This window comes from Dermacentor andersoni, chromosome 7 (assembly GCF_023375885.2).
Source record: "Dermacentor andersoni chromosome 7, qqDerAnde1_hic_scaffold, whole genome shotgun sequence".
NCBI lineage: Eukaryota > Metazoa > Arthropoda > Arachnida > Ixodida > Ixodidae > Dermacentor > Dermacentor andersoni.
The window spans coordinates 9,311,067-9,338,802 of record NC_092820.1 but is presented as its reverse complement, the minus strand read 5'-3'; the positions used below and the strand labels follow the sequence as shown (position 1 = coordinate 9,338,802).

At 43.0% G+C, this 27,736-nt stretch overlaps 1 protein-coding gene across 5 annotated transcripts in view; it reads left to right on the top strand.

The window, feature by feature from the left end:
- The window catches only part of Plc21C (Phospholipase C at 21C), a 546,034-nt gene extending 520,008 nt beyond the window's left edge, over positions 1–26,026 (top strand). For 2 of the 5 annotated variants that reach the window (XM_055073221.2, XM_055073217.2), the window contains 4 exons: positions 1,156–1,213; positions 2,994–3,080; positions 14,085–14,121; positions 16,760–26,026. In XM_055073221.2, coding sequence (XP_054929196.1) covers positions 1,156–1,213; positions 2,994–3,080; positions 14,085–14,121; positions 16,760–16,926 — 349 coding nt within the window. In that variant the 3' untranslated portion in view covers positions 16,927–26,026. Of the gene's footprint in view, positions 1–1,155; positions 1,214–2,993; positions 3,081–7,786; positions 13,585–14,084; positions 14,122–16,015 lie in introns of those variants that run through there. The other 3 variants (XM_055073219.2, XM_055073222.2, XM_055073218.2) reach the window with 3 other exon arrangements.
- Positions 26,027–27,736: the final 1,710 nt, after the last annotated feature.

Sequence of the window (27,736 nt, the reverse complement as noted above, 5' to 3'; positions counted from 1 at the left end):
TGTAACACATTGTTGTGCTTTTGTTTTTGTTTTTCAGTTACACAATTCATTTATGTTGTTATGTTACTTATTTCCCAGACTTGGGGAAATTGTATCTACAGATTCATTGTCAATCTGTATTATTTTTCTATAACCTGTGTATGTCTTCTGTATTTCGCGCTGCTGATCTGTTTCAGTTTTATTTGGATGATAAGTTTACCTCTGTACTGCACAAGTACTAACAATGATTCGATAGGATGTCACCAATGTATTTCACATTATATACCACAGTGCTGAATGCCAATTGTAGCCTTTTGCTCCTGCTCCTGTTTCTGTAATAGAAGCAAATAAACCTTCACATATAAATAGTTTCGTTGAAACATTTTTATTATATATCAAATTAGGCAGTGAAATAACTACTCATTTTGGCAATAAGTGGTGTACGAAAACGAAATGTCTATGCTGTGTTTCTGGCCCCTGAAATCAGTTCTACTGAATTCATATAGCAGCATAGCCTTAGACATTGCCTGCCGCTACATGTCGCTTATGATGTATTTTTTGCTTCTGCAGGTTCATGCAGCCAAAAAAAGCCTAGCCTTTGAGATCTGTTATGCTTTAACTGTCGTAATAAGTTGCAAGGATGCATCAGCTACTCATTTTGCCATGCAAAAATAACTCGGATTATGTGTTCAATAGAGTGCAGAAACATGAAAATGTAAAATGAATTACGAAAAATTAATTTAATTAATTTAAAATTTCCAACTGTATTTTTCATATTAGGACATTGATCAATGCCCTAACTTATGTCCTAGGAACGTCCATTTGTGTACAGCCAGCGGACATTCAAAGTAGGATGTCTCCAAGACATCCGAATGGATATGGACTCGTACGACCTATGGACATCCATGAGGGGTATTTAGATGAACGGACATTCGGACTTGCGGCTGACATCTCACGGATATCCGTGGCTGCTTGGGGACCTTTAGTTGCATACTCACATAGTGCACTGGCACATATTTAAGCTTCGACATGAAGTTAGCTGGGCACCCTGCATGTATAAATGAATTTCACCCTCACTTTATTTGTTGATTTATATTGACAGGTTGAATCAACATCTGTTGCGTTTTGATTGTTCATGCTGTTATATTTGTTCATGCGGCCAATTGCTGCCTGCAGGATAAAACGAGAGTTGCAGCAGAAGATGATTGGTGAGGCTGTGTCGGAGCGGCAACGGGTGAGTCTGGCTGGGCTTGGATTGATGCTCCTGCTTTAGATGAAACAGACTGTATGAATAATGGAGACCTTTGAGACTTGGCATCAAAAGAAGGGAAAAACATAAGCAGGAATGGCTCTGTTACAATTTTATTAAGCAGCTTCGAACTCCATAACACTACGATAAGTTTGTAAGTAATCATTGGGTTTTGGATGGCCTCAAATGTTATGGCATTCCACTGTTGCAATAGCACTGTAGTACACAATCTCGAAGGCCATGTCTTTGGCACTTCGTAATGTTGCCGCTTGTCCACAGACAAGCAGAATGCACAGTGTACCAACCTAAGTGGGTGGATACAGTTGAGGTCGTTCTACTGCAATAAATTTAGAGCATGAGATGCGTAGATAGTCAAGAGTGATCTCCAAAGCACCTGTTGATGTCTACTTACCAGAACACTGATACGAGACATTGGCCACTGGTGATGCCATAGCTGTCAATTTTTGGGCACAGCCTATTGTATTTTCTTACTGACTACTGACTAGATGCAATGTGTCTCATTTATTTTTTGCAACGTTGATGAAGCATTGAAAGCAAATTGCACAATATCTTGCCATACATGTAAAAGTTATACAGGCAACATGAAAAAGAACTGCGGTGGCTTTCATTTTCCCTGCATTTTCCCTGCCTCCTTTTTTTTTGACACACACAGTGACAGTTCGGCAGTGGTCAAGCAAGAGATGTCCCGGACCGTCGTTTCAACTTGTTTTCACCTTGACCAAAACAAGTTAATTTTGTTGAAATGGTAGCGCTTGTCTGAAGAACGTCTAGTCTTCATCATTCTGTGAACCTCTTGTGTTCTTTGCATAATGATGCTTGTCGTTTTGCCATGGCCATTTAATGTCCATTTGGCGGGACAATATTGTAACAAAAGAAAATGAAATGGACTGTTACAAAAAAGTACCCCTGTTCATGTTCTTAGTGATTGCTGGGCACATCATTTTTTCACGAATATCTTAGAAGGCACTGCAAGCCTCCCATACTGTGCGGTGACTGGATGCCAACATAGAGAGGTGCTTTGTTTGTTTGGAAGCACCTGCTTGCATTGGAGGAAATCAGAGGAAGCACCCTGCCAGCATTATCAGAAAATGCTCCAAGGCCTGCTAGACTTGTGTGCACAACGGCAAATATGGATTAGCCGAACAGCTTTCAAAAATCTTTCACAGTCCTTCAGTGGCATGCAGTGACTTTTGCATTAGCTTATTCAATGGTTTCTAACAGGCAAGAAGTTTGGCGTGTTGGTGGGATACGTACAAACTGGGATACATAGCACAAGAAAGACACAGGGAAAAGCAGGAACACGGGACGAGCGCTAACAGCAGCATGTGAATGCCACACCTTAATTGTCTCACTCGTTTAGTAATTAAAAAGAAAAATTCCATCCAAAATTGTATGCAGATTTCTCAGCACCAGTCAACTCCAGTTATTATAGACGAAATCTTTAGTTTTCGATATAAATCTTTAGTTGTTAGTGAACGCTTGTGTTTATCAGCTTCCAATTCTTGTCCGTGAATTTTGCACTGTTTTTTGCATTATGTGATCGCACCAACTGGCCCAGTTCAGTCACGATCCACTCTAAGCAATGATATGTACAATCTTTGAGCAAATCAAGAAGGCCAATCAGTCGTGGTTTTTCCAATATAGTGTCTCCCAATGATTGCTCTATGAAAATACCAGTCTGTGGGGTATCGCGCTGCTGGTTTGGCACATGGGCATGCTCATACCACACTCGTCTCTGCTTCAGATCAAAAGCCTGCTGGACAAGAAGAAAGCCGAGCTCGAAAGGCAGCACGAGGAAGTGCGCAAAAGCATGGAGGAAGAAAAGAGCCAGGTGAGGAATGACCTCCTCAAATCTCTCCTGAATCATGCCGTCAGGGCCGCCGTGCTGTCCAGGGTGCAACGATGCATGCAAGGTGTCCGAGTGCTTGCACAGCTCCATTGTTGGAGGTCACCTGATCTGCTGTGGATGCAAGGGAAAGCATGCGATCCAAGAAGGTCTGGACTTGTGCTGTATACCCAGTGTCGCACAGTGAGCTGAGTTTTTGAAAGAGAGAACCAACTTGGATTTTGTGAACTGCAGACTTGTGAACTGAGCTGCAGAGGGGCAAACAAACAGATTAACCTAAGTTGCTGCTATAGAACCAGCAGTAAAACAAAGGGAACATGTGCATTCATAGCATTACAACTCCACAGCTAGGCAGGAGATGTTGTCATATTTTTAATCAATCAATCAATCAATCAATCAGTGTTTATTTTTGACGAAATCAAATACAAGATCGGTATAAGTACACATTCGGAGGTCCCAAAGTAGCAACTGTCGGGGGGACCTCCTAACAAGACATGAAAAGGGGATAGTAGGATCATGGCAAACAGTGAATCAGGTCATATATTGTACAATTTCTACATCATCATCGGAAATAAATGGTAAGAGAGAGAAAAAAAATCTATTAATAATGTCACAAGTATAATCACACAGTTAAAAAGAAAAAAAATAATTGAAGAAATCTTAAAAATAACTTGCAGAAATTCAAACGAGGATAAATGGCACGTAAAGCTAACAGCGAGGAGAAGTATCAATTATAGGCACAAATCAGTGACTCGGTAATTGAACAGGACATTGAATAATGGTAAAGCAGCACAACATCTAATTAATTCTAGGTTCGTTAAATTATACTATGCGTCAGATAAAGTGTTCATGAAATGCTCCTTCGTTCTACGCTTGAATGATAATAATGTAGATAACATCATATCAGATGGTATTTAATTCCAAACAGAAATGCCTGAAAACACAACGGTAAATTTCCCATAATTAGTTCTTGCTTTTAGAAGAAGATTGAGTTGTGCTGAAAATCTTGTGTTTTTATAGTTGATGAGGCTAGAGTGAGTAAAACCTCGAATATTAAACTCTGTATTTATAAGACGAAACATAAGTAGTGACAGCTTATGATTGAATAACATGCTTAAAGGGAAAACATTTAGGGAACGGAATATGGGAGCAGAGAGAGATGTATGCGATTGGAATGCAATTAATCGTAATGCCTGCTTTTACAAAACTTTTAGCTGATGAAGGTGTGTGGCATATGTATTACCCCAAGATGACAGGCAGTATGAGAGATGACTATGCATGTACGTGTAATATAAAGAAATGAGAATGGTTTGTTGAAAAAAAGAGTGAGTTTTTATGATGATGTGAATACCAAATAAGATTTTTTGAGTAAGTGGTTGAATGTGGCACTGGAACTTTAGGTTCTCAATGTGCTTGGACATCCTTCTGTGACTGTCAGTCAGCTCACTAAAATTGACTTTTGCACGGCTGCTATCTGAATGGCCTCGGTACTTGCTAAATGGTTTTATTTTTTTTTCGGAGCTCACCAATATCCTTCAGGCTTATCAAAAGTTGCAGTGGCTTCCAAACAACAGTGAATTGTAGCTGAATGGTTCCAGGTGTAACCCACGCTTCAGAGCATTGGTGGCATTTCTTAATTGGGCGCTCATCAGTTGAGCAGTGAAAGTGCGAACTGGCGAATGAATAACAGATCGTCAAAAGCGTCATTTCAAAATGTTAACAGAAACAAAGTCAACACAGCCCTGGTTGAGAATGGCCGATTAACTGCTTTTCCAATGGTTTGCTTGGCCAGTTGGGTGCCAGGTGCTTTAATGCTTGGCCAGTTGGACAGATATGTCCAGTTATGTCCAGTTGGACAGAATTAATTGCTAATGAAACATGCTACTGCTATGATTGCAGTACTGATGCAGTATATGAAATAGGGCCATCCGGACGCACAACCAATGCTGCCAATTTCTCCCCGCGGCACCTTCGTTCTGGTCGTGCACTTGCTTCCTCGGCAAGCTAGGAGAAAGCCGCTAACAATAGCAACCTGATTGTGCTCTCTACTAACGTTCGCAGCCTTTTGTCGAAGAAAGATGAAATGTGTGTATTGATCAACGATTCTAACGCTGACATTGTCGCGTTAACCAAAACTTGGCTTTCTGATAAAATACCAAACGAAGAGCTGTTTTGCTCTAAAAGAAAATACAAAATATTTCACTGTGATAGGCCTAACCTAATCGATGTGGTGGTGGTCTTCTTCTTGCTATAAACATGGAAATTGAAAGCTATGCTGTTATTATAAAATCTAGTTTGGAGGCAACATGGTGTTGCCTCAGCCTGGCTTTTAAAAAAATTGTCATTGGTGTATGCTGCCACCCTCCTTCTGGGTGTGCCAATGTTTGCGACGACCTTCATGATTGTCTGAATCACGTAAACATTTTGTTTCCCAGAGCGCCGGTCATTTTATTAGGCGATTTCAATTTTCCTAACATTACATGGTCAAATTCGTACTCATATTCATCACCTTATTCAGCTGAAGCGGACCATTTCCTACATATCTGCTCTGATTTCAGTTTCACAGAGCTGGTTCAATTTCCTACATACGTTACAAATAATACATCTTCATTTCTTGACCTTGTTTTGACATCATCCTTGGAAATTGTATCTTGTGTGTCTAATACACTTGGTATCAGTGATCATGCAATTATTCAACCAAAGATTTCACTGCCATTCTCACGTGCGCGAAAGCATCTCAAAACAATACGCGACTACAGAAAAGCAGATTTCGACGCAATTAACAATGAATTATGCTCCTGTTTAGATGAGTTGTTGTCCGATTACCTTGAACGATCTGTGCAAAGCAACTCGGACTTATTTAAAACGAAAATTTCAGAGCTAACCTTTAAATACATTCCTATCAAGAAAGTTTTTTCAAATATGAGCGCCCCATGTTACAACAGCAGATACATAAACCGTCTTTCTAACCGCAAGAAAGGGTTCTATCGCGCTGCTATCAAATCTTGGTCGGATAAATGTTGGTCAGCCTATAAATCTGCCACCACAACTTAATTATCTGAAATGAAACGACCTAACTTTTCTTTTTTAATTGCACCCTTCCAGATATGCTAAAAGATAACTCTAGACAATTTTGGAGTGTCATACAGGGCAATGAGCGAAGTGCAATAGCTTTGCTAACAACGGAAGGACATCCCGTGCCTCATGTAGAATGCACGCTGGCCTTAAATGATACATTTGTAAAGGCTTTTTCTCGCCCAGTAGTTACCAATGCACAACATACCTTCCCATTACGTCATTACTTGCCCATGGATGCCATCTTTATTACTTCTGAGGGCATTCGTGCAGTCATCAAGTCTTTCTCTCCAGACGACGTTTTCAACGGCGATGAAACGGCGTTCTTTTATCAGTTGTTGCCTGATAAAACAATGAACTTCAAAGGTGACAGGTGCAAGGGTGGAAGAAAATCGCGCCTCCGCATATTGGTTAATTTTGTTGTGCTGCAACTCCACGGGCACGGAAAAACTCAAGCCGGTAGTTGTTGGCAAGTCTGCTAAGCCGTGCTGCTTGAAAAATATTGTCTCGTTGCCTTGCGAATACTGAGCCAACAAAAAAGCGTGCATGACGCGAGAATTGTTCACTCAGTAGCTGCTGCAGCTCGACGACACAATAAAGAAGAAAGACAGAAAAATTCTCCTCATTGTTGACAATTGCTCGGCGCATATCGTGAACGTGCGATTGAGCAATGTGCAACTTGAATTTATGCCCCGGAATTGTACTTCTTTGCTCCAAGATTTGGACCACGGCATCATCAGATGTGTGAAAGCCGAATTTCGGAAGCGTCTTGTGCAGCGCCTCCTGATCAAGGCTTGACTGAATCTGCCCACACAAGTAAACATCTGTCAAGCTGCAGAAATGCTTACAGGGTCGTGGTGGAACATGAAGGCAAGCACGATCAGCAACTGCTGGCAAAAGGCAGGCCTTTTAAAGGCTTCACCTACGCCACAAGACTGCGAGGACACAGAGGAGCTCAACCCAGAACTGTGGAATGAGCTTACTGAGAAGCTCCCTGTTGACACCGTGGTGACCTTAAATGATTACAGTGACAGCGCGGCGGCTACATCCACGGATCTCACCAACGAAGACATCGTGAATAAAGTGCGTGAGCAAAAGATTGCAGTAATGACGAAGATGATGCCGACACTGGATCAACACATGAAGAGAAAGTGACTGTTTCCAGCTCAGATGTTTTAGTCTTTCTGGAAAAGACTCGATCATTCCTCAGGCGCTGTAAAGATGTCCCCAATGATGTTCAGAGGAAGGTCGAGGATGTGGCGGCATTCGTCCTGCAGCGCTTGCTGTCTACTCGCCAGAAGAAGATTACAGACTTCTTCAAGCAATAAATTGTAGTTAAACTGTGCCCAGCGTTCTCGTTTATTATTTACGTACTAACAGATGAATCTGCTGCAAAGGTATGTTTTTCAGTATACTACGATAATTCAAATTAACGAATTAAATTCAGCGGTCCCACGAAGTTCGTTGTAACGAGGTTCTGCTGTATAAGCAAGAGCGAGTGATGTCCTTCCCATACTTTCTAGTCCTGTCAGTGAAATGTCAAGGAGCTGTTCCCTACTAATTGCTAGCCAGTGCTTTGCCGTGAGCTGAGCTGTAGCAGCGTGTTGTGTGTGCAGGCCGCGCAGAAGTGCCACCAGGAGTATGAGCGCAAGTGCAGCGAGCTGGACAGCTCGCTAAGCGAGAACCCGACCATGTTTGCCATGGCTGAGCCGAGCGACCTGCGACGCCAGAGTACTGCCCTCTAGCCACACCCACGGTGGCGCAAGATCTCTCCGCACACCGGTGCCTCAGCGGGAAGGGGCGGCGGTTCCCACTCCTCCGCACACCTTTTTCCCATTTGGCACCACTAGACATGGTGATTCTGTGACCGGGTGATACGCAACAAGGTGTCCCACTCCGAACAAACGTCTGCACCCAGCAACACCCCAGTGGCTTTCTCCCACTAGCACGACCTGCAGCCCTCCCAACCACACTCGAAGGGTCAGGCGATGAAGACTAGGTGGATGGCACCTGATGACAGCCTCGGGGGCTGTCAGCTAACTCGATCGCTCCGCAACGCTGTTTGAGCCAGTTGGTATGTTGACACTGTCAGCCGAGTCGCAAAACAGCCTAAAAGGATGTGGCACACCACTCCTCGTGTTTGCAATGGGCCACTGTGGTTGCAGTGCTGAAGCCCTGTGTTGCTTTTAGAACATATGAAATTGAATGCTGTCAACAGAGTTCACTGCTATAACCAGTTACGGAGAGCCTCCAAGCAAGCCTTAAAAAACTGTACTCTGCTATTCCGTACTAGAGTGGACTCCTACATCAATATAAACTAGCATGGCTCCAAAGCGGCAGCTACACAGTATTGTGCAACCTTGTTACTTCGATGTTTTCTGTAGTGTTGGCGACACAATTTGTGCTCAAGTTGAAATGTTAAATGGAAAAAAATGGGAACATCTAAAGTCTGTTCCTTCTGCTGCACAGTTATAAGAAATGGAGGCATTGTGTGGTGCTTCACCAAATTATGGACAGCAACAGCTATGGTTCTTAAATTTCATGAAACTCCACTGAACAATCAGCAACTGTTGCATTGATGCAAAACCTTCCAGCACTGCAAAGTGTCCACTGAATTCCGCTGTAAAGTTTCTATTCAATAGTTTTCTGCTCTTGCATTAAGCGATCCTAAAATTGCCACTATTCTATGTTCACAGTTGCTTGAAATCATCACGATCTTCGAATCGGATTCGATATAGCCACTCAGTGCAGTTTTTAGTGTTAGTAACTGTTTCACACTGTCTGCTAACTCACATGTTTGTTTGAGAAATAGTACAAATTTCCATATTAATGAAAATTAATGAGGTTGTGATGTTTCCTCTTTTGGCCAAAACCATCTGTTCTGGGTGGTCCACCCAATCGTAATTATGCCTTGGGCAATGGCTCTGCATCCTTGTTCACACGTTAATCCCAACGTCATACAACCTGACATACTTTGTGATAGCGGTGTAGTTGCCCACTGCTGATGTGCAGGAGAAGGAAATCATTTTTTGAACAACATGCATAGTTAAGCACAGAGTGTAATGTCCTGTTGATCACTCCTAGCGCCTTTTCGGTGGTCGAGCTTTGCCTTGGCTTGGGGCTATGCCACGTTCAAAAACCTATTTTCCTCAGCATCTGTGGCATGCCATGGTGAGCATCTTTCCTGACAGTATCCTCATTAGGGCTCAGATTCTGCACAGAAGTGGCACGTTGCGTACAAGCAGTTCGAAGCCATGCTTAGGTGCTATATTTTCCTGTTTCACTTTGAATGAATAACAATCATATTTTTAATTTTTTGTGGCAATGCTAGACATTAAAAGCATTCATGTAGTTGCAACTGAACTGTGATGCCATCTGTCATTGTTTGGACAAAACACGACACATGCTTTTCTTTATAGCAATGAGAGATGGCACCAATGTTCTGTTCCAGAAATTTTATATTTCTTATCGGGCGTCACGACAGGTGACACCTACTTCTGATTTATTTCAGATGCTACAGGGAAGTATAATGTGCCATAGTGTGTGGCATGCACAATGAAAGGTTGCTTCTACGCAGAATTTCAGTGTTAATGAGTCAGTGATCTAGCTGTGTTTTATACCTGGCACTCCCAGTCTTTGTGACATTCGATAATGTTATCATTTACCAGAAGCGAGTGAATAAGACAAACTGTCCTGTGCAGCTGCTGCTCGGGTGCCATAACAGTAAGCCTGCAAAGGAGGCTTTGTCGGCATTTAAGGCTTGTCTGCCAGTCATCCTCGCCTTTCACAGTGTCTTCATTCCTTTGTCTTCAAGTGGTGGCAGGGCTCAGCAGGCCCTGCTGAGCAGTGACTGCCGTCACTTCCAGAGAATTCCAAGTCCATGATTTTACCCACATTGCCATGGCCTCGTGTTAGCTGTCGTGACGAAATGCTGCAAAGCTTGCAGCTTTCATGTTTTAACTGCTGGAATGCACATGGCGGCAGCACAATGTCAACATTTTATGCAGCACACATTAGCGTGAATCTTGATGCCATTTTGTTATGCCACTTGAGGCACCAAAACAAACGGCACAACATTTACTGACAGCAACTGTGCTTGATGCATTTATTGTTCTCTTGTCATGATTTTGAGACTTCTGCTGTTCTGTGGTTATGTAACATTTAATGATTGAATTACTGTCGTGTAGTATGTAATTTCTATCTTGAAGACATTGTTTTGACAAACATTCAATTCAAACTGTTTGATGAGTGCTGCTTCGTCAGTTATGTGTGGTGTGCATGTATTTAATCTGCCATTATTGGTTGGTTTTGAGGTTTTGCATCGGTGTGAAAAAGCAAATTTCAGACTAGTGCTTAAACATGCACTAAAGTAATGTGCTCTCGAAGGAAAAGAAAGAAAGAAAAAAAATGAACTCGTTACGATAGTCGTTCATTTGGTGTCTAGTGGTGCACTGCGTGTTTCCCGTGCACCCAATGTTGGCACCCGCGACTAGCCTAACACATTCCACTTCCCTCGGACATACAAGCAGACCACCAGATGTGTCAATTCACAGGCACTCAGCTTTGTCACTTTGTGCAGTAACGATTGATGTTTTCAAAGCCCGCAGGTCACTGCCCTGTAGACCACTGACAAGTTGCGTGCTTCAATTGTTATGCAATAGCTCTTATTGCTGCAGTTTACCTACATGTCATTTGCAAGTGGGCACAGAGCAAGATGGCTAGTTGCTTGAAGGAGCCCTGGATTTGTTTTGTTGAGCAGATTGCTTAGAAAAAAGCAGGGTTAGCGCAGCCATAACTTATTATGCCAAGTAGTTAGCCCAAACAAGAAAGCAGGGTAACAAAGTGTGCAGCTCTATTATTGCTCCAAGATTTCAAGCTGCTTTTAGAACTGACTCCATGGGGTAGAATTAATTAGCTTCACACGCTCTGTGTGTTCCTTGAGGTGGTATTAATTGTGCTTGCACACTCGAGGCTGCATGCTCTTACGGGGCATTCACGACAACATCGTAACGATTTCTGGGTTCGTGTAGGTAACAGCTGACATTGCTCATGCTTGGTAGCTTGACTCAACAAGGATGTTATACTATGACGTCAGGTCCTGTGATTGGCTGCCTCCTGTGCTATCTCAACGCTCACGCATGCCCTGTCAAGGTATGGCTGTTTACACTAAATGACGTCGCATCAGGCACATTCACTCGCACACTGACTGGGTCGCAGTGTCTTTGATGAAAACTATTCTGTCATTTGCCGCTTTGTTCAGTGTAACATCTCACTATGAATTTCGGAAGGGCTGACTACAGCTGTTTGCATCCTTCAGTATTGGCAGAATTATATTTGTCATGCTATACACTGCCCGCTGCACTTAGAGAAGGGTACATGAGCTCGGGGTAAGATATTGTGTGCGTGCCACGTATAAATAATTAAGATGCTTCAATGTCACAAGCACTTCTCGAACTTCAAAAGGCAATGCCCTCCTGCAACATAAGTGGTTGGCGTATGCAGAAGGTTGCCGTTCTTTGCCACTCTAAATTTGGAGACATACTGTGCAATAATACATTCTGGTTTAATTTAATGTTGCAGGAATGACATTATCATTCCGACTTGGTTTTTAGCTATTTTGTATGTTTGTAATGAGGTCAGCATTGGTTGCCTTAAACATGAAGGAACATATGCTACAGTATTATAAGAACATGCAGGTTTAGAATATAATAAATGATCAATGTTACTTTGTTCCTGAAGTGGTAGCCAAATTTTCAATTAGCCATTTTAAACATATGAAATTCATGTCGCTGCTTGAATCAAACCACTTGCAATACTGTAGTGCTTGTTTTTAGCACTGAAGAAGAAACTAGAGAAAGTTTTGTTGCCTGTGCAGAAAGAATATTTCACACTTGGAGTGTGACGAAATGGAACTAGGTGACACGACCACCGACTTGGCCTATGTTGAGAAATGCAGCTGTAGCGCTGGAAGGCTGTCAAGGTGGCGTGGCGTCATGCCGCAAAATGTATTTTGATTGGTGCTAGGTTACAGGATCACGAGGTGTAGGTTATTGTGAATAGCGCACCCATTAAGTTTTGTTAACTTCCTTGTTAAAGAAACAAATAGTTTCCATTTGAAAACCATACATTTCATTGACAAGGGAGAGTTCACGGACCTCCCTGGCTTCTTGAGGCTTGTTTTTTTTTTTTTGTTGATTCTTTGTTTTCCTGATTTTGCACATGCTCCTGTCTTCTTTGTTTCCTTTTTTAAGATTTGTGTATTTATTTGTTTTTGATGCAAAAGTGTCAAATGGCCCATTAAGCGAAAAAGCTGGCATCTGTAGCATCAAAACAGCACCTAAATTCCCATTGACCTTCATGCAACATTAAGAGCATGCTTCAACGGAGCGGGCACCGTGACGGCGCGGGGCAAAGATGGGTTGCCGTCGGCGAGGCAGTCGCGCAAAGCGCTCATGCCGCTGTCTTGCTCTCTGAAGCCGGCGCACAGTTCGTGTGTCTCTCCCACTGGGCTCAGCTGCTACGCTCGCCTGCTGGCCTTGGTGGCTGCTTCCTTGGTCTCTCGTCACGCAGGACATCGGTGGCATGTGGCATCCTTGAATTGTCTCAGCAATATTGTTCAAATGATTCTGGTCTACAGGTAATATGCTAATGTAGAAACTGTACAGAAAAAAATAACCCACATCAATTCGATCACGAAACTCAATAACATACCCTGCAACAAAGCTTGAAAACATTACTCACTGCACAAAACTCGAAGGACCACGCAGCGGTGTTCAATTGGATTTTAATGCTTTCTCATTCACAACTCGTAAGTGCTTAAGTGTCCTCTCATTCACAACTCGTAAGTGCTTAAGTGTCCTCAGGTTTTGACTTAATTAGATTGAGATGTCGCTCAGCACAGTTATGTGTTGACTTTTCCTGAGCTGCAAGGAACATTCCGTGAGCACTTCAATAGTTTAGACATATTCTCTTGAAGGCTTTAGTAGAACCATCCATTGATTTGCATTTGTTGACATTGCCTGCTTGACTAGATCCTGCATTTCCAGTTCACTCGTCTGTAAGAAACAAGTTGATCTGCAGAAACACAAGGACAGAGCTAAATAAACGGACAGGTTGTAGTGCTGTATTTTGAATGTTTGGCAGTGTCTGTTTGACAATGAGCCAGAATTTCATGGGTGGTTTATCGTTAAGGAAGTGTTTAATCATAGCTGTCTAAGCCTCTTCGTCGGGGTGCAATAATATGGTTGTTTGTATTTGGTGGACATCATGTTAAAGTCGGAACCGTGTGATCTGTCCGGTGTGGTTTTGTTTCCGTGACTCGGTCCTTGTGTTTCAAAAGCACATTGGGTTGAGTGTGGTAGGTATGAGCCCACCAGGCCACGAAATATAATTCTTTGCTCATGTGAAATCCCAACCTGCTTTTGTGAATTGATGGGAGGCACCACAAAATATGTGCATGGCTTCAAATTCACTCTACTGATCTCTTGTGCACCATGTTTCTGGGCGAGTCGAAATGAAGCGCAGAAACCAAGGCCTCGAACTTGTTAATCTATTGACATTGCTACTTTCTTTAATTGTGCCAAAGGCATTTTCAGACATTTTGTGGACTTGAGGACATTTTGACTTCAAAGATGGCAAAATAATTTGTTGTTTCCTCGTTATAATGTTTCACAGCAACCCATTGTAAGTTTCAGCTCTAAAGCATTGTCTTGGTGCCAAAGGATATAATGTTGGTTAGATTAATTAACTTGTTTATGGTACTGAGAAACAAGTATTACTGCATTGAATAGCAGGGTACTAAAACTTTTGGCACCTGTTGCCTTTTTTCATGTGACGATATGTGGTCACGTGACCACGTATTTTGTCATCTAAAGTATGAATGTTGTGAACGTTTGTTATTGTTGTAACTTGCAGATTTGCCAGAAGAACCAGCACTACCAAAACTGGCATGGTAGGATTGTGTGATAAGTGTTTTCATTGCTATTTCCCAAGATATAGGAGGCCTAAATGCATGCTTATATACATGTGAAGAAGGGCTCAAAGCTGTAGCTTGTTGGCTATGGTAACTTGGCCATGCATGCTCCTAGATCAAGAATGGCACTCATGGCAGCACCAGAGCAATCCAACATTCCTTTGCACACAAACCTTGGCACAAATGCAAGGGATCCACAAGTTAAACAAGGTGGTGCAGTTTATTTTCACAATAGTCAGTGGCAGGTCAGACATGTTAGAGGCTCCTCCCACAAAAGTGCGCTGTTCCACATCCCTCGTGCTCACAAGAAATAGTTTATTCCATGGACGCACAGGGGTGCCAGAGGTTCAGCAACAACGAACTCATCTCAGTTATGCATGACTCAAGGTCAGCGAGTGTGGGGACATAGAAAGCAGCTCACAGTATAAACAGATGCACTGTATTACTGGGCACTCTGAAAAGTGGTTAGGGAGGCCCTGATGTTGTCAGTGGTCCGGAGAAACCGCAGCATAGAAGCTCCTCAGGGTGCATTACGAGAGATGGAACTAATTGTTTTACTGAGAAAGATGAGCTGTTCCTAGATCCAAGAGCAACACCCATTCTCCCTGGTGGCACCTCAGTGAGGCAAAGGTGGCGCCATGATTGGCAGGAAGATGGCGAGAAAGGTTTCCAGCAGAAAGCGCTGACATGGGCAGACGACTTCAGTCCATGTCAGTGCATTCTGCTGGAAACATTTCTTGCTGCAATGTGAAACCAATGAGCTCAGACGAACACTGCTCTCAAGCAAGAAGATGGGTTGGTTTGCTTGCATAAGACTGCATGTTTTCTTTGAGGGGCATTCACCCCTAATTTGTTGACCAGTCACTGTCTAATCATAAAATTGTGATAAGTAAAATCAGCTTGGGTAGCACAGCATTATTCATCACCGAGACAGGGAGAGAACAGTGCAGAACGAACTCGTATTCTAGCTAAGATCAAGGAAATAAAGTTGAGTTGGAGTAAAGTGGACAAGAGCATCACAGCCAAGGCAAGGGCATTACGAGATCAGGGCACAAAAGTGGCAGAACACAAGTCACAGCAAATGTGGAATGTAATGATTTATTACAACAGTGCATGTGAGACCCGTTGTGCCATGCTGAAACATATTTCAATGCAAGAGGTGCAGTGCAGTAGAACCTTGTGGACCAGGCTTCTAGGTAGATCTTGGATCCACAGATAATGAACAGGCATTCTCTAAGATTGAACCATGTCAGCTGCTTTGTGCCATAGGCCCTGTTCCTGTGTTTGCACTCTCGCATCCTCACAAAACTACCTGTTGTCTTGCACAAGTGCACCCGTACTGACAGTGTACGAAAACAGATGACACAAGAAACGCATTAGGATGGAAATTTGGGAATGTTGGTTTTGCATCTTCAGGTAAAGGGTGCAAAATGACAACACACAGATAGATTGACACACACAAAATACAAAGTTTGTCGATATACCTGTATGTCATCGTTTTCACATCTTTGACTTGAACATGAACTCAAGGCCCAGCAGAAAGCAAAGCCACTAGTGGATAAAAAGGCCACAAATTGTCCCTTATGTGCAAAAAGTGGCTGAAAGGCAACAGTGCACGTGCACATCTGTATCGCACATGCACTTGTGTTTCATACACGTGTGTTTTCACCTGCTTACTAGCTTGAAGACCATAAACCAACTGTCCCCAGAAGCATGACATATTAAGTGCATGCATTTTCCCTGAGACATTGATAGGAGACTTGCCTGCAAACCTAAGTTGCTTGTTGGCTGAGACATTCTGAGGCACAATCTTGGCAAAAGTGTTGTTAGATTCAGACCATGGTTTCATATCTCACATGGGTTCTCTTCCCAGGTGTTGTCTTGAAGCACACCAGTCCACAAGCAAACAAAAATGGAAAAAAGAAGCAGACAGGACAGTGCTTCATTCACAACTGAACATTCTTACTGAACACAAAGACAGTCCTATAAGTAATTACTCATTTTCTTACACACACACAGCAGAACATAGAAACAACAGGTTATATCATCAGAACCACCTCTGACACAATCTAACTTACTCCACAAAGAAAATAAAGGCAATTGCTAATTATGAAGGAAGGCAAACTCCTTCTACTGGTTGCTGAGTAGACCATAAATATGATCGCTTGGCGCAAACAAGCGAAGATAGAAGGGAACAAGGGAAGTGCCAACTTTTGACTGCTTATTTTGTATTGTATACCATCCAATATATACACGCAAGTGAATTGGATAGGAATGGAAGTGACCGGTGTGGGGATATTTTCCAAATTAGTGGTACATTATACTGTTCCGTTTAGAGACACATCTAGATGTTTTTGAAGACTATTCCTTACTACTTGCTACTCAGGAACATCTTTGTAGTGCAATAGTATTGTGATGCTTAGCACAAAGTTGCAGGTTTGATTCTTAGTGGCCACATTTTGACTGGTGCAAAATGCAAAAACATTTGTGTGCTTGAATTTAGGTGCATGTAAAAGAACCGCGATACCCTGTCAAGGGAACATGAATTCATGATTGGCAGTCAGCCTCTAGAATATTCTGTACAAGTGTATGTGTATCTAGGTCAATTTACTCGCAGGGTACCCTGATCGTGAAAGAAAAAGAAGAATGGATGGAAGTGCATGCGTAAAGCGCATTTCGAAAATCATGGCTGGCAGTCTACCGCTATCCTTGAAAAGCAAGTCACTGCATTCGGCCGGCACTGACATGTTTGGCAGAAACTTGGAAGTTAACGAAGAAGTTTGAGAAAAAGTTAAGGACTGTGCAACAAGCAGTGGAAAGAACAATGGTAGGCATAATGTTAAGAGACGGGAAGACATTGATGTGGATTAGAGAATAAATGAGGGTAGCCGATATTTTAGTTGACATTAATAGGAAAAAATGGAGCTGGGCAGGCCATGTAATGCATAGGGCAGATCACCAGTGGACCATTAGAATTACAGAATGGATGCCAAGGGAAGGGAAGCATAGGTGGGCTGATGAAACTGGTAAATTTGCAGGCACAACTTGGGATTAGCGAATGCAAGCCACAGGTAATTGGAGACCCCTGGGAGGAGAGGCCTTCGTCCTGCAGTGGACATAAAAATAGGCTGATGATGAAGATGAAAAAAACACCAGGTGATCAAAACTAATCCAGATTCCCCTACTAAGATGTGCTTCATAATCATATCGTGTTTTTGCCACATAAACCCAATAACTTAACTAACCTGCATAGTGTAGCCTTGTTTGTTTAAGCAAGCACCAAGTAGCCCAACTCTTGCTTAATGAAGGCTTTGTGGAAAAGTAACTTCAACACAATTCAAGGCTCTAACCGCTAAATGATCACGACTGAAAAGAACACTATATACACTGGTGATGATGATTATGGACGTCAGTAGAGTTCACCACAAGCCTGGATATGTTGAAACTGGCTCTGGTCGCAGGATGCCTGCTAAATAGACATTCCTTGAGCACTTGACAGCTCCAGTTCAGGGAATGCAGCATGTAAAACAGATGAGAATTTACAAAACTCATTTCTGGCACCACAGAATGAATGGCAGTGTAAGTCTGATGTTGAACCACTATTAGTGCTTGGTAAAGAGAAGCTTTACTATTGTGGCACAGCTTATGATGTTTGCCAATGCTTGTGAATTTTGGGCAGCAAAACTTATTTTTGTCTTCAATTGCCCATCTTTGAATAGTTGGAGACAGGCATCCAATTAACAAGTGGTGTGCATGCAAGAGCAGTAACAATTGTTCACCATTGTTCACTATCCAATGCAAGTGTTCTTCTGCAACATGTAAATAGTCCATGTGCAGTTCTCCTTTGCTTATTCAACTACTCTCTGATGAGCATGGAAGTTAATTACCAATTAGTATTATACTAATTGCTTGCTGACATACATATACTGAACACAACAATCAGTACTTTAACTAGAAAGCACATATGCAGGTGATTGGATTTGCTTTAAATTTTTGCCTGCTGGAAAATACTGAAAGGCAGTGAGTGCCAAATACTGGCCATCAGAGTTGGAGACGCATGTTTTTGAAAATTGACTACCATCTTATTTCGCAGTGTACTTTGACTGATCGCTATAAACAATGGTAGAACAAAATATGTCACTGGACCCAACAAGGCAACTTGTATCCAACTGTTGTGATAATCAAACAACACTTGTTACATACACTGAGCCAGAAATAATGTCATGGCACAATCAAGAATTCATAGCATGAAACCATCATTTTTAGTGGGACTGACAGTCATTATATTGCAACTTTGGATGAGATTACGCTCCTGCCTCGCCGTAGTGATGACCGCTGATGAAAGCATGGCGTTGGCGAATCACGAGCATGCAAGTGAACATTCGGAAGGGGAAATGCTTGCTCCCAGTCTCGCCCCAGGTTAATTCGTTCTACTTAAAACACATCCACACACAAAAGGAATAATTGCTGGAGTTAAATCTGATGCTATTGCTGCATACACGGTGAAGTAGCTTGACCACTGTGAAAACAATGCAGGGTATGCATGTGCGTCAATCGAAGGCACTTTTGTGGCTTATGGAGGCCATCACTAAATTGATGTTTAGCAGTAACTGATTCATTCAAGTGTTATTAGTGGGCTTTAATGGGGCTTAAACAGGATGAGTCATATATAGCTCTGTAAACAAGTTACTAATAGTAAGTAAGTACTGCATCTGAACTGTTAGCCTGGTTTAGCAATTATGTAGGGCCCGTAAGAACAAGTACTATTACTTAATTAGTGCTCAAAATATTCTTCACACAATGAATTAAGCTCATTATTAACGTAAAACATTGTGTAAAAGAATGCACAGCATTACAAAACTGAGCCTAAAGGTATTCATTCTAAAAGCAGCAACTCATGTGTGTTTCGAGTCAAGTAAAGCAAGAAGTGCACTTTTCATGGTTGATCAGCGAGTGCAGCTTGGGACGGCTCTTCGAGCTTCTTGTATGGAGGCCGGTGGGTTGCCACAGGTGCTGTGCTTGGCACCTGTCTGGCACAGAACTCACGCAGTAAGACTTATTTTAATGCAGTGCAAAAAGTCGGTGACAGTTATTTGGTGCACATATCGACTTCAACTGTATTGACTGCATGGACTCGGTGTAACTGATACACAGGGGAAAGAGTCAGCAGCATTGAAAGGCACTATGTTCACATGGTGTTATGAATCGAGTTACTAGACTAAAATGATGCACAAGGCAATGTGCGACTTAATTGCGGCTAAAGTTGCTGCCAATACTGTATAGACTCGTATAAGGGTCGCACCCCCAACTTGGCAGCCCAAAATTTGCAACACGAAAATATTAATTGGAAAAATTATTGCGTTTGTGCCCCGATGGCTAATGCAATAGTACACTTGGGGTGGGAAGTCACCATTTTGTCCAAAAGGTTCGGCCCCGTGTAAGAATCACACCTTTTCAAAATTGTGAAAGAAGAGTGCGGCCTTTGCATACGTCTATACAGTAAGTGTTAGAAACGGGAACACCACATGTGGTTTTTATTTTGACACGTGGTTGATTATAGCCACATTTCTCTTTTGTTTGTTTAAGTGCTGCATTTATTGCATCCTATTGTCACTGTCCTTGCCTGAGGCAGAGTGGAAGTACTCCTTGAAGAAGCACCTTGGCATTTGCAACTGGCTGCCATCCCACATGATCCCATTCTAGAGGTTGCTTGAGCATGTGTTCTGTCATGCAGCCACTGAGTAGCAATGTAAAGAACATTGAGAATGTGCTGTAACATGGCAGTTACATCACATTGCACAGTCATCACTTGATTTGCAAGTCAAGCATAAGCCTGTGAATTATTCTGTTTAGCTTGTTCTCTGCCTGAAAAACAAAGCAAAGTAACTGCCCATCAGGAACGTCTTTTGTGTTTTTCTTTCACAGATATAGGGCTTGTCACTAATGATTTCTACATGATATCCCATCAGCGCATCAATTGTACATGCTACACAGATCTGAGAGGAAGGCACCTAAATTTGATGCGAATTCAGCCTTTTCAGCCTTTGCTGTGGTGACTGCAGCAGGAAAGCGCACCATTGCTGTCATTCAGGTGTCTGCACACAGATGTGGGCTCATTTAGGACTAACAGAAACCGGTATTCCAGATGCACTGAATAGGCTTGTGACACTGGCTGAAATGCTACTGAGCGTGATTTTTTCGACATAAGCTTGCTTGTTTGATGCCAAGGGAGTTTTGTAAGCACTATTGAAATGAAATATGCACTCACCATGTAAACATATTAAAATACAGATTTTGACATTTCACGGCCCATATATGTGTTCCATGTCAAAGAGCTCCAGAAGAAGGACTTGCGGATAAATCAACAAAAACCTTTGCCAATGAGTGCGTAACAGAGTTTTCAAGGCCTGAAAAGAAATATATGCTTTTGATGGAGCAAAGAGGGCACTTGCTGTCTTCTGGTTTTTCCAAGTATATTGCTGCGCACGATAAAAACCATGTTAAGTAAGCCTGAACAATTTGTGCAACTTCTATTAGATATGTTTTTTTTTTGTCTTTGTATATTATAACATAGGCAGGTGACTGCTTCTTCACAAAACCCACTATGAGGTCAGCAGCACGTGCCTGCATTGCTGCCAGGAGTTGAAACGAGATGCTGCCATTCCTGCTGACGTGCACACGGTGTGGTGCATTCAAGCATGCAATGGCTGCACGAGCCAGCAGCTAGCATTTCCTGCACGTTTTCACCTGATGAAACGGGGGCATTGTCAGAGTGCTAAATGGTAGCATGAAATTACTCTTTGATGCAGCCACTGTCTTTGCCTCAAAGTATGTGTGCCACCATACGAACCTTATAAAGGCTTCCGGTTCATTGCATGCCTGTTTCATGCAGAATAAATGAGTTTGCATCCTGTGCACTAGGGACATACAAAATGTATAGAAATTGTGGGAACAAAATGGTGGCACCATTTATTATTCATAATTATGACAGCTCAAGATACGATGACATAGGGGAGGTATTAAACAATAATTGTTTAGACAAAGCACAGTGCACACTATGTTTTGATGTCACAGCAAGCGTTGATGCTAGTGTTCCATACCTGCAAATTCCAAAAGTATCTGGCATCACCACAGATAGCACACGCTTATGATTTATTCTGTACAAAACAGGCAGGCATTCAAACACGCAATTAAATAGCATCAACTGTGAAATTCCACCTGGATGTGAAATTTGAGTGCAAACAAGCCAGCGATTATTCGGATGAGTTGTGCTTCTGTATATACACCATTTTGTAGAAAACATAAGCAGCATGACAATGGTTCAACTGTTTCCTCCAGTCAAGGTTTCGAGTGCAGCTTGGCGAGACTGCATCCTCGGTCGGCAAGCTGATGGCCCGCCATAATGTGCCACGTACATGGAACAGCCATATGTCAGTGCTAGGCAAACAAGGCTTCTCGAAGGCGAGGTCCAAAAGTGCAGTGGATTTTGCTTGTGTTTTGTTACTTGAAGCATCCATAGTATAATATTCGGTAATCGGGCTGCATAGAGATACCTGCTTGCTACATTTGATCTTGTCTGTTGCATTGCTTGCTTAGCAGATATATAGCAGTTTTAGAAAGTAGCAGATTTTGATTGTTGTTAAGTAGGCGTTGTGCAACAAACATGAGAACACTGGGTCTCATTGCATTCGTCTACACGCACAAAAAGTTAAGAACAGCCTCATTGAAGCTGGGCAAATGTCATAATGCCACAAGCATAAAAACAGGGTAATAGCACGAGGGCCTCATCACTGATATATATATATATACATTATTTCATAATGCATCTACTACTTCTTGCAGATTGTGCAACTCATTGCCATGTCCAGGTCTTTTGTGTTGAATTTCTGGCGCTTACGGCAGTGCATCATTTTGTCCTTTTTTCCTTAGTCATCTTTAGCGATTCAGTCAAATCTATCTCTGTATTTCACGGGCTCCACACAGGGTTAGCTCAGACTGCACATTAACCTTATTATAAGGAGGAAGGAAAGAGGAGGGACATATTTACAATGATTATGTACAAGGTCATGCCACAACACATGGTGTAGTGAATGCGTGCTCGATACTGCTTTGTCATCTTCGTTTGGTCACAGAGCTCAGCATCTTTGTCATTGCTGAACTGACTTTTCCATTCTGTTTCACCTCTTACTCTCACCTGCACGTACACTTATACCATGAAACTATTTGGTCACTCACAAAGTGTGCCTGCCACCTGTAGGGATGCTGAGAAGGTTTTTTAACATGGATTGATGAAGTACCACTTTCAGAACTTGAGTTTTAGCGTGAGCACACTTTTGGTTAGCTAGAAAGAAAATGCATAAACAAAAGATGGGCTTGATGTTACTGTGCCAGAGCCTCATCGTGTCATAAGATTTGGTCAGTGTCTCTTTGGGACTAGTTAATAGTTTATTGAGAAACAAGGAACACATTGCATTCTAAAAGAACCAAAGACCTAACTGAGTGAGTTTTGAGAACATTTATTTAACATAAGAAGGCCAGAACATAACACAAAAATACTTTCAGATTCATGATGTCATACTTAAGTACGAGAACTGTTGTCTGTCTGGGCACAAAATTAAGTAAATTGAAACTTTGATTTTATTTTTTCCACTAATAAGGAGTCTTTTGCTACTTAAAAGATGTATTTGAAAACTATTTCATCAAACTAAACTAAGTGTTGCTCCTTGGTGTCTTTTAATTGCAATTTTCAAATTTGAAATCTTGTAAGAGTGACCTTGCCTTCTGAAGCACTGAGATCCAAATCAATTCCTTCTGCATTAGCTCTCAGTACACTTGTGAACATGAAAAGGCCAAACATTGTTGAGCCTTGCTGGCACTTTTTTAACATGTTGCTGCCTTTAGAGCCGCCAGATTCCCAGCAAGAGAATGCATTGTATTCTGTAGACGTGGGGTGATGTGTGGTGTGTTTTGAGGTGAGACCGCTTACAGTTTGTTACACCACTGAGCATTGTGCAGGCTGTTTTTAGGGGCTGCTGTTTTTGCAATTGTTTCTACTGCGATGTAACAATTTTCACTGTGCCTGTGTCTTCCATGTAGAAATTAATGTTGTGCGGGCGAGCTTTTAAAAGAGCCTCACTCAGCTGAGGTGGTGTCACCTGGGGGTAAAGAAGCTTTGGAGATTCCCCGAAACATGTTATTTTGTGGTATGGAGTAGTGCAGTCAACACAATGTGTCATCGCAATTGTTGCTATTTTCATCTCCTGCACCAAACTTGAAATTTCCGTGGGTTGCAATTCCTGTATTTGCAATGATATGGCTAAGGGTGACACATTTATTGCCCCCACAGCCATTTGGCCCTCTTCTGAAAATCGGAGGGTGGTCACTGCTGTCCCACTTAATCATAGGTATGTTGCAAATTTGACATCTTTTGCAGGCTTTACAGTATTTAATGTAAATATGTGCACATCTCGACAGGCTGAACAGTAATGTTCAGCTTTGGCACTAATAGTTTTGTTCACTTGAAGATGCACTTCTTTTAAGTGGCTCTCCAGCTACTGAAAACTAAATCGCCGATTTGTGTGTCCATGCTTGTATGACAGTGTCTGTTCTCATGCTCCTAGCCAAGGTGAAGCACTGGCATAAGCAATGCAGATGCACATCGTACAGGTTAACGACTTCATTGAACGTGCCTGTTCTCCCGAGTTGTGGGCACAGCTAAGTGTTTGTGAAGTGGAACTGTGGTGCACCTGTCTGGCTTTGCAGCTTGGCGATCAGTACACTCTGCTAGCTAATGCCATTGCTCATTCTTAATGCACCGCACCTGTTTGTATTGCAAAAGTAGAAATTAGGTCTTGGTCATCACAGTCCACATTGTTTTGCTCACTTCTCGTCACCTGTGACAGTGATAGCATACAAGCTTCTTCCACCCATAACAGTGTTAGGTGTTTGGCACGAGGAGCACATAAAATTTTCAAGATACAAAACTTGCGATAAAGCCAGCTACCATGTTCAGCAGACACCTGCATGTGCAGGAGGCTTTCCATGTACACTGCTGTCCACACTGCTCTGTAGAGGCGCATGGAGCTGCTAGCAGCACCTGCCTGGTTGATCACACGAACTGGGGGGTTGTTGGGTCTCACATGTAAAACAGTGCGCCGACTTTGCTGTGAGCTTGGTTCTGTGCATTCATCTCCACCACCATTAGAGTGCAACATTCCGCTGTGTTGTTCTTCAACGAGTGTCACCACACTGCACCTGTGTTATTTGTCTGCACCAGTGGCACATGCGTACATGCCCCCCCCCCTTGCCTGGCTCAGTGGCCATGTCCTAAATGGTGGCCAAATGTGGACCTCAGAGCGTGCTTTGTCACATTTGAGAAATGATCAGTTCTTTAAGCACTCCTAAGTGCTTTTACAAAATAATTTTGGCATATTGAAGCGAAATCATCTCACCTGTGATTCACCAAAGTGTTGGTGAACATGTCACTCAGCCCAATTTCTTATGCACTGAGCATGGCTCTACTGAAGCAAACTCGTGTATATCTTAATGGCACACATGTTCTACCTGCCATGTCCTGGGTGACCCAGTTGCAGCGTGCTTCTCGTTAAGCCAGCACAGCATAGATGCACTTCTCAAAGACGAACAGTTGCCAGTCCGGGTGCATCATGTAGCTTTCTTTGTAGCACAATAAGCAGCCATATGCATGATATTCATTATCATGTTATGTCAGCAAAAAATTAGGTGAGAGCAAGCAACTTCCTTGCACCACTGACAAGACCATCATGGCTGTGTAAGTGCATGTCAGGTAGTGTACGAGTGACTGGTTACCCAGTTTTACAGTGGCTTGAATGGTCACTAGTAGCACTTTTTGCCACTAACGTCATACAAGAATATTGCTCATGCAAAGAGAACCTTAGCACTGATTGAGTTTTTGTGTGTGGCATTTCGTTGCAAGGTGCCACTAAGTGAGTGACACAAACAGAAACCATTAATTTATAGGCACTAGCACCTAGAATACAGAAAATTTCTGACCGCTCTGAAAATGGTGAAGTCATTTGGTGTTTCACTTGTGTGGCTGGTGTTCTAGCTGCTGGTGAAAAATGCCACTGTGGGGCCTGGTGGGGGTGGTACGAAGCGCCAGGTAGGGGCTGCTTGTACATATACATACATGTTGTATACATATAGGTAGGTGGGTAGGAATGCGCTTTCCTTTTCTCGTCGTGCTCTTCAGTAACCTACTCACGCATAAATATATACAAATGTTCACAGGTGCGGTTTTGCTCAAAATAGGGACTTTGGGGGAGAGGAGGCCGACACGTGACATGTGAATTATTTTAGGCCAATGGGAAGCCATGGGGCAGTGTAAGGTGGCCACACCTTCCCTGCCTTCTGTTTTTTTATTTTCCCAAGTGCTGCATTTTCTTTTTTGCATGTGTGTGCATGTGATTGTACAAAGTAATACCACAATGGGGTCACAAAAGCAGACAGAAGGAAGTTTGTGAATTAAACAGCAATGCAGGAGTTTTCGCTACTTTTACTGCGAGAGGAACAAAAGACAAGCTGTGAATACTGAATTTCGCCCTATCTCATTTTCTTGCTCGTTGAATTCCCATGTCACACATCTGGTTTTTGAGAAGTTGTGGAAAAAAGTCAGTTTGTTGTGGACAATGCTTATTGTACGAAAAAGAAAAAAATAACCATGCAAGTGACATTGTAAACACAGATCTATGCACTGTGTCTGTGTGTGTTGTTTCCATCTCCGTGTGTGTTTCACCTGTGCACCATGTGTCCAAGCGGGACTGTGCTTTTGTTGGTTTGTTTTCCTCTCTCCCCACATGGGAGGAAAAGCAGTTCTGTAAATAAATATTTTGTCATGTAGGATTCAGCCTGGTTTCACTGTTTTAATTTGTGAGGTGTTGCAATATTGTCACAGCCTAGTAGGAGATGGGAAAGCCGCTGTCGAGGACGTGTAAAGGCACTTTATCAACGCAATCAATGCGACGTCGTTGTCGTCTGTTTTTCTACTCGCGCGCTACTTCAGCGTCGTTTTCATCGCCTGGCACATACCCGCGGCGACCATAAAACATGTGGCATTTGCCCCTCCTTTGAAAAGGAGGCATGGTCCCGATGCACCAACGTCCAAAGGCTGTGCTGAGACGGTGCAAAATTGAAGTCATGAGGAAAAGTATGGCTTCATACGAAGCATGTGCACAACCTCAGGCAAATGCCGCCGGCGTTTGGAGCAGTTATGGCTGTCGAGGACAACTTCATAATTCACATCGCTGATGTGGCGCAGAACTGTATACGGGCCAAAGTATCTTCGTAGGAGCTTCTCAGACAGCCCCCGCCGACGAATCGGAGTCCAGACCCACACCTGGTCACCGACGTTGTATGTGACGGGTCTGTGCCGAATATTGTAGTGTCGGGCATCGTATTCCTGTTGTTCTTGGATTCGGAAATGCGTAAGCTGCCTGGCTTCCTCTGCCGCGTTGCGTAATCTCCTCAGCACCAGTCTCGTCATCACCGCACTCGTGTGGCAGCATTGCGTCCAACATTGTTGTCACTTCCCGGCCGTAAACTAGGTTGAAAGGCGTCACTCGTGTTGTCTCTTGGCGCACCGTATTATACACAAATGTAACATATGGTAATATCTCGTGCCAGTTCTTGGGGTCGACTTCGATGTACATACTCATCATGTCTGCCAGAGTCTTATTCAAACGTTCTGTCAGCCCATTGGTTTGGGGATGATAATCCGTGGCATTTCGGTGAGTGGTACCACTTAATCGCAAAACGGTGTCCAGAAGCGCAGCCGTGAACGCAGATCCTCTGTTCATAATGACCACTGCGGGAGCGCCATGTTTTAGGACGACGGCTTCGATGAAAAATCGTGCTGCTTCGGCTGCTGTTCCACGTTGGATAGCACCTGTTTCGGCGTATCAAGTAAGGTAATCTGTGACGACGATTATCCACGTATTTCCGGCAGTAGACAGTGGAAACGGGCCTAAAAGGTCCATGCCAATTTGTTCGAACGGCGCTTGCGGTATCTGGACAGGAAGCAGCAGTCCAGCTGGCTTGCCGGGTAGGGCTTTGCGGCGCTGGCAATCCAGGCATGTCTGTATGTAACGTTTCACGATCGACGCAAGTCTTGGCCAATAGTACTTTAACCTAATTCTGGCCAATATGCGGGTATAACCCAAGTGATCAGCGGTCGGCTCGTTGTGACAGATATGTAGGACTTCGTCGCGAGGAGATGCGGGAATGACGAGTAAGTAGCTGCTGCCACTAGGTGAAAAGTTCTTTTTATAGAGAACATCGTGGCGCAAGAAACATGAAGGCAGCGCTCTCGCGAATAACCTTGGCACGCTGCGTGTTTTTCCCTCCAAGTAATCGAAAAGAGGAACCAGTTCTGCGTCCTCGCATTGGTGCCATGAAACGGCGACAGTATCTACCACGCCTAGAAAAGCCGTGTCATCATCGTCGTGCACTGCAGTCTCAACAGGAGACCGAGAAAGGCAGTCCGCCTCGGTGTGTCGTTTCCCTAATTTGTAGAGAACCACGAAGTCGAACTCTTGGAGCCAAAGACTCCAGCGCGCAA